This window comes from Nicotiana tomentosiformis, chromosome 3, assembly GCF_000390325.3.
Source record: "Nicotiana tomentosiformis chromosome 3, ASM39032v3, whole genome shotgun sequence".
In the NCBI taxonomy this organism is placed as follows: domain Eukaryota; kingdom Viridiplantae; phylum Streptophyta; class Magnoliopsida; order Solanales; family Solanaceae; genus Nicotiana; species Nicotiana tomentosiformis.
In genome coordinates this window covers 149860386-149869875 of record NC_090814.1, presented here as the reverse complement: position 1 = coordinate 149869875, position 9490 = coordinate 149860386, and the positions used below count along the sequence as shown (strand labels likewise).

Sequence of the window (9490 nt, the reverse complement as noted above, 5' to 3'; positions counted from 1 at the left end):
ACAAGGCACATAATTACTTTTGTCTTTAACTTCTAAAATGACAAATAGTTTGAGTCAACTATATTTAGTAATCACGACACATAATTTGAGACAGAGGGAGTAAATTATTTTTAAATATAAAAAGAGATCATTCTTTTTGACACGGACTAAAAAAAAAATAAGTTCACATAAATTTAAATGAGGGAATACAATAAAATAGCATGTTGTAAAATAAAAAAGAAAAAGAAAAAAGAACGGTCTTAAATGAGGCTAAAAGTTAAAAGTGAGAGGCCACATACGTAATACTCTCATATTTCAAAGGGTTTACAAATAACTTTGCAAGAGAAGGCCCAGGCAGAAAAAAATACACTCCTAAAAAATAAGGAGCGGAAAGAGCCGCAGATCGTATGACACTTCAAATTGAATGTGCCTCTGCCCCTAATTTGGGGATAGGCCTAAGTTAGGGTTTCTACAGATCTCAGCAACCAAAAGTCAACAAGTTCATTCTTTTCAAACTCCTATTGGGTTTAGGATTTTGGAGTTTTTCTTATTCTTGGTTTATTGATAGAATTAGGGTATAATTGTTTGTGTTCTCAGTGATTTGTTTGTTAAGGCAAATATTAGTGGGCTATCTGAGCTGCCAATGCAAATTGAATTGAAATCTGAGAATTTTTCGGTTGTTTTTGGAATACCGAAAAAGTTAAAGGTGTAAAGTTCATCAATGTCTTGGGCAAGTCCAGAAGATATCTATCTCTCTACTTCTCTTGCAAGCTATCTTGACAGTGAGTAATTTTCCCCCCCTTTTTTTATCAACTCTATATTCCGTGCCGCGATTAAGCTGTTTATGTTATTAAAGATTTGTACTTGTTGTTTGTGTTCAAAATTTGGTCTTGCTAAATTTTGCTGCTGATCTTGCTTGGGTTTTTTAGGCTGTTTAATATTCGATTGTTACTCTTTGATAAAGTTATTTATGAGCGTTCACAATGAGAAACTACACCAGATTTTCGCTGGTGGGTATAGCTGGTTTGCTCACTCCATAGATTTTTAAGCCTTCAAAAGTCTCCTCATGCAAACTTGCTTTGCTAAGCCATCTTCAACTACATTGCCTTAACTTGTCGATGTGCTTTATGGGCGATGTCCTGTGTATACTTACTATAATGACCAAAGTGCAGATTCTTCTATGCTTGAGAAGATGATATATTGTGAGGGAAGTGGGTTACTCAGTAATTTCCTTCTTTAAGGTAGAAGAGGTCTTCTCTACTGTTGCATCAAAGGCCACAAAAAGTATATAATGGTTTGTGTTTCTCCCCGTATTGAAAACTCAATGAAAGCCTTGATGACTGAAGATAAAGGGAAGTTGCACTCAAGCACTCCATTATACAAGGGGCTTGGGCTTGAGTTCCTGCCTTACTCAACAAATGCCTTTCTTAGTAAGGATTGTTGAGTGTATTCTTGACATTTGTGCAACTTTTGGAAATATGTGGTTTGCAATATGATTTTTCCTTATAAAAAAGATGACTTTTCGCACCCAAAGGTGTGAACTAGCGGTCAATGAAGTGGGTGCAAACCATGGAGACTAGGGTTCAAAATCCAGCAAAGGCAAAAAATACTACTCCCTCTTTTCAATTTAGGTGAGGTAGTTTTCTCGACACGGAGTTTAAGAAAGAAAAAGAAGATTTTTGAAACTCGTGGTCTTAAAAGCTTAAGAGGTAAAAGCTTTGTGGGGCCATGACATTTGTATGGTTATAAAAGCTTTTCATTAAGGGTAAAATGAGTAAAATGTAGAGTTTAAAGTTGAATCATTCTTTTTGAAACGCACTACTAAGAAAAGTGTGTCATCTAAATTGAAACAGAGGTAGTAGGTGATTTCTTCCCATCTGCCTAAGCCGAGGTGGACAGGATTACCCGACACCTGCATTTGTGAGGGGTTAACATGTGCCCAATGGAGTAGTCGAAGTGTGTGCTAGTTGGCCCGGATACTACTTTTATAAAAAAATGATTTTCACCCTTTTTCTTCTATTCCCGCATCCCGTCGTGGCTGCTTGAATGGTAGAAACCACGATTAGTACAGGTACATCATATGTGTGGTCCATATACTTTGTAGAAGAAGCTATGGTGCTCTACTTATTCTGTCTTTGAGGCATATCTCTGTAAAGTGAAAACTGAAGGATTATTATATTTCACTCTTGACTCTTGAGCGATTAGTTAATGGATGGAATGCAAGAGTTAATGCTATAATACTTGGGGTGCCAGTTCATAAGAAAAATAAATGGGGTGCCAAATTTTTGTATATAAGTCCAAGTGCTCATATATTAATAGCATTAACCAAACCTGTATATAGATTCATTAGTTTTATGTCTTGCTTTTCTGAATTGACTTAATATCATTCACAGAGAAACTTCTTGTACTGCTGCGAGATGGGCGGAAGCTTTTAGGAACACTTCGTTCTTTTGACCAATTTGGTAGGTTTCTCGTGTCATTACTTTCTATTTCACGACAGTGGTTACAGCTGACAAAAATTTCATCTGTTATTTGTAGCTAATGCTGTTCTTGAAGGTGCATGTGACCGTGTTATTGTTGGTGATCTATATTGTGATATCCCATTAGGTCTTTATATTATACGTGGGGAAAATGTTGTGTTAATTGGTGAACTGGTAGGTCTTGTTTTCTCCATCATACAGAAAGGTTCTTGCTATCCCATAACCCTATACCCTTTGGCTTATAAAATGTTGTTATGGCTGGTCAGGACGTAGATAAGGAGGAACTTCCACCTCACATGACACGTGTTTCAGAAGCTGAAATAAGAAGGGTAAGATCCTGTTATTGTTAGTTTCATGACTAGCGATGCTTAATAGACTTGTGTCAGGCACATGACTTGTGAAGTTTGGGGTTTGGGGCAACTTTATATAGGAAAAAGACTAAATGTGAAAATTGGTGATGATTTAGTTGGAAGAACAAATATTGAAGGTATTTTGTGAAATTCTGAAGAAAAGCCAGTAATCTTCCTTAATAGTATCTTTGTTGTATATAACTTATATCTTTGTGTCTATGTTTTTATAATTATTTCAGACTAACATTTCCATCTTTCTATTTTTATACATCTGTTCTTTCAAGTGCAAAATCATGGTTAAGATGAGGCTAACCGTCTTAAGTGATGGTTGACCAATTTAGTTTTAGATAAGACAAGATGCTGTTAATTAGTGTAAGACTATTTCTAATGTATATATCACATATCCATCAGGCACAGAAAGCAGAAAGGGATGCTACAGATCTTAAAGGCACAATGAGAAAGAGGATGGAATTCCTTGATATGGATTGAGGTTTCTTATTTCTTGTGTTGGATTCTGCTTGGGATTGTTCCATGCCTTCTGCAAATATTATCGTGGTTGCTGCGTGGTTTCCTGGGATTCCTCTCTTCTCTTGGGCTGTGCTCTCGGATACATGAAGTGTTCTTTGTAACATCTGCACTATTATTGGATTTTTCATTTGTGGTTATATGTTTGAAGGTTGCCCATCTCCATATCTACTGGCATGAACTGGTATTATACCTGGTGATATGGGAAATGGCGGGCCATAAAAATGGTAAAACAAATCGTGAGTTCTTCCGTTTGCTTTTTTATGCTAGTCTGGAGGAACTTTAGTTTTTATGGTAGACCACTAGAACGTACATGTGAGATTGGCATATTGGCATTTACCTTTTCAGAAAACAATTACTCCTATGTAGCTTTGTTAATCGCGTGTGCTATTGTAATTTAGCATTGTTCAAATCTTAATACGCTTAATTTTTAGGTAATTGGTGGTTTATACCCTTTTGGCACGATCAACTTTGTGGTACATACGTCTTAAATCAATACTTAGGGGTCGTTTGCTATGCGGGATAAGATGGGATAACGTATGGTACTAAATTTATATCATGTTTAGTTGGCATAAATTTATCTCGGGATAAAATTATATTGCCAACTAAACATGGTATAAATTTAGTCCCAGATTTAATTCTGGATATTTCACCTTATCCCGTCAGATTTGGTATTATTTTATCTCATCTCCTAGGTGGGATAAATTAGTTTAAGAATAATAATTTCAGGATAATTTAGTCTGCGACCAAACGACCCCTTAAAGAGTTGTCCTCATTCTGAACTTGACAGCGCCGACATCGACTTTATATTTTTTAAACTAAAATAAAATGTACCTAGTAAAATGGAATACGTGACAAATTTGAGAAATCGGTGTGATCTGTCCTCCAATCAAGCTACTTATGGAGTATTAATTTTAAAGTATGATAAGTAAAATGGTTTTTAAAGTGTTTTATTTTTATTTTATTTTATTTGGCATGATAATAATATATTAAACTTAATAAGTAAAAGAAGTGATAACTCATATATTATGTAGTTGTTGTTATTTTTATTTAAGAAGTAAAGAAAGTAAAGAAGACTTTAAATCTTTGTGGTCTCAAGCTAAATTATAGCATGTAATAATCAAAATATCTTTGAATCTTGTGGTATTAAATATCTTATGTGAAAAAGTAGAGTTAAAGAGTTACTTTCTTCGGTGCACTTTAATTGATTTTTTTGGTCTTTTTTGTGGTCCATAATATTTGATTTTTTAAAATATCACTAAGGTATTAACTTCTTTTTTCCAAAGTTGTCCAGAAAGTAGAGAGTCTAGGTGTATTTGTTATATTTTTAATAAAATAATTAAGGTTAATATGATCAATTTTATTGTTAATTAATACTAAAAGATAAAAATTATTAATATATGTGGCAATAGCCAAACAATCAATTAAATTGGACAAAGTAGTAAATATTCTTTTTGAAAAGACTAAATATTGAACAGAATTATTAATCTTTGTTAAACGATTCTTTGACTTCAACGAGGGAGTGATACGTAGTCGTTAGTGGGTCCATTCTCTCACTCTCTCTCTCTCTTCGGTGGCGGGTCTTCTACTTCCTCCAGATCTACTCTCACTTACTTTCTCCACACTGAGCTGAGCTGAGTTGATCTCTCAATTGGGCAAATGCGGTGGTTGAAGTCAGCTGGAGCTTCAGGAGTAATCCTGCTGTGGTTATGTTTGTTCCGTTTCACAGAAGCTTCAGTGCATGACTACAATGGGGAGAAATTCGTGAGCAAAGGCAATGCATTTGTTGTCCACGGCGGCAGCGAAGGAATTTACGCCTCTACTCTTAACTTCACTGATTCTCCTTCCTCTGACTCTTTCATTCGGTAATCACTCTCTCCAGAATGCAATATATCCAGATCTGTATGAAAATTGTTAATTCCATACTCCAGAATTAATATTTGTTGTTTAATTTCGAGGATCAAATTTAATCAATTTATCCTTTTTACTAAGTATTTAGAAGTAAAGTTCTGCTTAATTCGGATTTGTGTTGTGACATTCACTCTATGTCGAATATATCGATCAGAAAAGCTTACAATCTACTGCTATTATTAAAGCTAAAATATCCTTTGGATTTCTCTAAAAGCATACCTAGTTCAGCCATCAATGTTGAATTATCCTTCTTAATTCACAGCTTATGAATGGAATCTATAGTTGGATGAAATAAGATAAGTGAATTGTGCTGTCTCGCTATATTAAGTAGTTCGTACTCAGTTTGGGCCAAATGAAGCCAGATGATATAGAGGATTCGTATAGATGATCCAAAGTTCTGTTGATCCATTAACTTTTGTGTTTTCCCAAATTATGTTCAATGGCATCTAATGAGCTTTATTTTGCTTCTATGAATTTTCTGATTCATGCCAGACTTTGGAAATGAATATGACGGTTCATGTTTCTATCCAGTTTTGTGCGCAGGAGTATGTAAATTTCTGAACTTTTTCATTTTCAACAGGTTTGAAAAGATTGTATTTCGGAGGCCAAAAGAATTGTCAAACTTTAGTTCAGACCCAATTCATGCAATTGTTTTTGAGGTCGATGATCGAGAGTCAATTGGGGGCTCAGCCTACGGTGGCCAAAGAGCTGTTTGTTGCACAGCAGATCTTGCAAAACTTGGAGTTTGTACACAAGGGCAAATTATTTACCGCCCATCTGCTAATAATCTCGGATGGCCTAAAGTTTTTAGTGCCTCATTCAGCACTGATGAGGTTGAAGTAGCACTGCAGTCAAGATCGGTCCCCATTACAAAAACTGGGATGTATAATGTGTATTTTATTCATTGTGAACCATATCTTAAGGATATTACTGTTGAAGGGAAAACCATATGGAAGAATCCTACTGGTTACCTACCTGGTAGAATGGCCCCCCTTATGAACTTCTATGGTTTCATGTCTCTTGCATTCGTGTTACTTGGGATCTTTTGGTTTTCGCAGTATGCAAGATTCTGGAGAGAAGTTATTCCTTTACAAAATTGTATTACACTCGTGATAACATTGGGCATGCTTGAAATGGCCTTTTGGTACTTTGACTATGCTGAATTCAATGAAACTGGAGTCAGGCCAACTGGTACCACTGTATGGGCTGTGACCTTTGGTACAGTAAAGCGCACAGTTTCACGTTTGGTCATTCTGGTGGTCTCTATGGGCTTTGGTGTCGTTAGACCTACTTTAGGTGGTCTCACATCGAAGGTCCTTTTGCTTGGAGGAACTTTCTTTTTGGCTTCTGAAGTGCTTGAACTGGTAGAAAATGTTGGTGCAGTCAGTGATTTCTCAGGAAAAGCAAGGATATTTTTCGTACTTCCTGTGGCATTCTTGGATGCTTTCTTTATCCTTTGGATATTCACCTCCCTGTCAGCAACTTTGAATAAGCTTCAGGTACATTGGTGACTTCTGTTTATCACTTTGATTCCGTTTGCATGCCAATTGCTAGGTTAGAAAAGGCTTTTGTTTCTGGACTTCTTACTTGCTTCAGGTCTTATTGCATGAGCAAAGATCTATAGGTGATAGGAATTCACATTCTCATCGTATGGGTTCATGTTAAAACACTTGTGGCTATTAAGCTAAGTAGCTCTACGTTATGTTAAATATTATTGCAATCATGAAGTTTGTTAAAAAAGATGTCCTGGTGACTTTTTGGTCGGTGTAGGTTTATTTGATTAAAATACGAAAAATAATTAGCTGAGTGCTGCATGTTTTGGTTCGTAAAGCAATCCCTTCACTGTGTATCTACGTATGCATGGTGAATGATACGCTGGTCTGCGGCTGATTCTTGCAATAAAGGAAGGCTTTTTCTTTTCATTATCTTGGAGCGTTTGAGATTGGGGTTGATCATGATATGACGTCATTCAATTATTACTATCATTCAATTTAGGCTCCATTAGTCCTAATTCAGTTGTGGATTTGGGATCTGACAGGCTAGAAGGTTGTTGGCCAAATTAGACATTTACCGGAAGTTCACAAATGCATTGGTCGTCGCTGTTATTGTATCTGTTGGATGGACGTGCTACGAGGTAATTTTCAATTTCTACAAGATGAGGCTGGTTCTTTCATTTAGTTTCTGTTGTCAAGTATCTTTGTTGCCCGTTCCTAGCTCGTGTTCTTTCAGAAAAGAGCCCACTGCTGACACACTCGGATCATCTTTTCCAATAGTTCGACTTAAGTGCAAACAATTTCTGAGGGCCATCGGACTGGGTAAAACCTGAATTAACCGTGGTGTACTTGCGGGAAACTCCTTGCCGAGGGCCTGTGCACCCCCGGGATTAGTCGGGACTCAAAGAGACTTGGACACCCGGTGCAAATCAAAAAAAAAAAAAAGGGAAGGGGGTTAAGGACCTTATTGTCAACTGGTCTGCTTGATGTGAACAGGACCACTTTTGCAGAATTATGAAATACCAAACAGAGAAACATGTCTAATCCACCAAATTTGGGGAGCAATTTATTCCTCTGGAGAGGGGACCTAAATTTCCAATAAATTTGGAAAGTACAAGCATAATTAGGCCAAGTAAATGTGTCAAAGCATTATAAATGAAAATTTTGTTTTTCCCCTGAATTCTTCTTTGGCTAGTTTAGAAAGAAACTTCGACAAGCTATAGAGTCTTTAGTTTGCCATTTCCCTCAAGGCCTCAACTCAATTTAAGTTGGACTTGGGTTGTGGCACTCCATGTGGTACCTTCAAGAGAAAGGACACCTACTAGAAACTGAGTGTAATCAGTCTTATATTCTTCCGACTACATCAGACATAGGTTTCTTAAGTTTCACAACTGTTTCCTATTATTGTATTATAGCACAAAGCATTAACCATTTTTTCCCCTTTTGGCAGCTATACTTCAAGTCCACTGATGTGTACAATGAGCGATGGCAAAATGCCTGGATTATTCCTGCCTTCTGGCAAGTGCTATCTTTCTCTCTCCTTTGCATAATCTGCGCTCTTTGGGCACCATCTCAAAACTCCATGAGGTATTACCCTGCTTCCACCTTATTATGCGTGTATATGCATTTTACAGAGTTCTCACAGCCCGATAGTAGAAGAATTATGATAAAAACTCTTGATGCACTATTGTTACACTGTCATTTCATCATATCTGCCTTTGAACAGGGTATCCATGCCAAATGTTGACTTAAGTAGATTGTTATTTGGTGCTGAATATTTTGGGTTTCTTAGAAACCAGAAAATGGGATCCAAACCTTCATTTGTTATCGTTTCCTGTACTTGGAAAACTTTCAAACTGAAAGATCCTGAATCATTCTGTTCGAACCATCGCACGTTATCTCTTTGTTTTCCTCAAAATATCAAAAGGGCGAGTCTTTATTATGATAAAAGTTGGCCTTACAATGGGACCTAATGCAGGAAATATTCGTTTTTTCTGGTGTTATAATCTCATTGGTTTATTTTATACGCGTAAATAACAGATATGCCTACTCCGATGATGGGGAAGAGTTCGACAAGGACGTTACATTGACGCTCATAAAGCCCTCCCCTCTGCCAAAGGATGTCAGAAGCCAACCTGAAGTGAGGCCAACACTGGGTAACGATGGGTTACCTGATGGCGATGAGGTAGAAGACAAGACAGAGTAAAGCAAGACAATTCTTTTTATAGTATGATAAAGAGAGGTGCCATGAATTGAGTAAATTGTTGTTAGAATCTTGTAGTCCGTGTTGTCTGTATAAAAAGTACGAAGGTTAATCAGGAGAAGGCAATAGGTAAGACAAATTTGTATTGTTGTTTTTCAAAAGTAATGTTCGTTTATCTTATAAGATGTTACATCATCGAAGAATTAATTACAGAATGGCTTTATCTCTCTTGCCACTCTTGTTATATTTATTGGCTTTATTTGTCTCAACCATTTGGAACTTCAATACTCCATTCTTGATCTCCCTTTCCTTTTTGCATAAGCTCTCCCCGTTTATCAGAAGAAATGGCTTCAATAAATTGGAAATTTCATTTACGGTCGACGTTTAGCGGGTCCCTGGTTTAAAAAATCAACAGACATATTCAAGGACCTGTTCATTGTCCAATTCAATTCTAAAATATAAATCTTCGATGTTGATTTTGACTCGGAATTTGCTAGTTGATATTGAGCCTTGACAGTCTGTTTTTGCATCTTTTATTGCTTGGTAACA

The 9490-nt window shown here is 36.6% G+C and overlaps 2 protein-coding genes across 2 annotated transcripts; both read left to right on the top strand.

The window, feature by feature from the left end:
• The first annotated feature begins 339 nt into the window (after window positions 1–339).
• Window positions 340–3772, top strand: LOC104113629 (sm-like protein LSM1B). Its single transcript, XM_009623849.4, has 5 exons — window positions 340–761; window positions 2373–2441; window positions 2518–2633; window positions 2726–2788; window positions 3221–3772. Exons 1-5 carry the CDS (start codon window positions 701–703, stop codon window positions 3296–3298), a joined length of 387 nt encoding a protein of 128 aa, XP_009622144.1. The 5' UTR covers window positions 340–700; the 3' UTR covers window positions 3299–3772.
• Window positions 3773–4847: 1075 nt separating this feature from the next.
• Window positions 4848–9210, top strand: LOC104113628 (uncharacterized). Its single transcript, XM_009623847.4, has 5 exons — window positions 4848–5199; window positions 5826–6744; window positions 7284–7379; window positions 8189–8325; window positions 8779–9210. The coding sequence occupies exons 1-5, from the start codon at window positions 4994–4996 to the stop codon at window positions 8942–8944; spliced, it is 1524 nt and encodes a 507-aa protein (XP_009622142.1). The 5' UTR covers window positions 4848–4993; the 3' UTR covers window positions 8945–9210.
• Window positions 9211–9490: the final 280 nt, after the last annotated feature.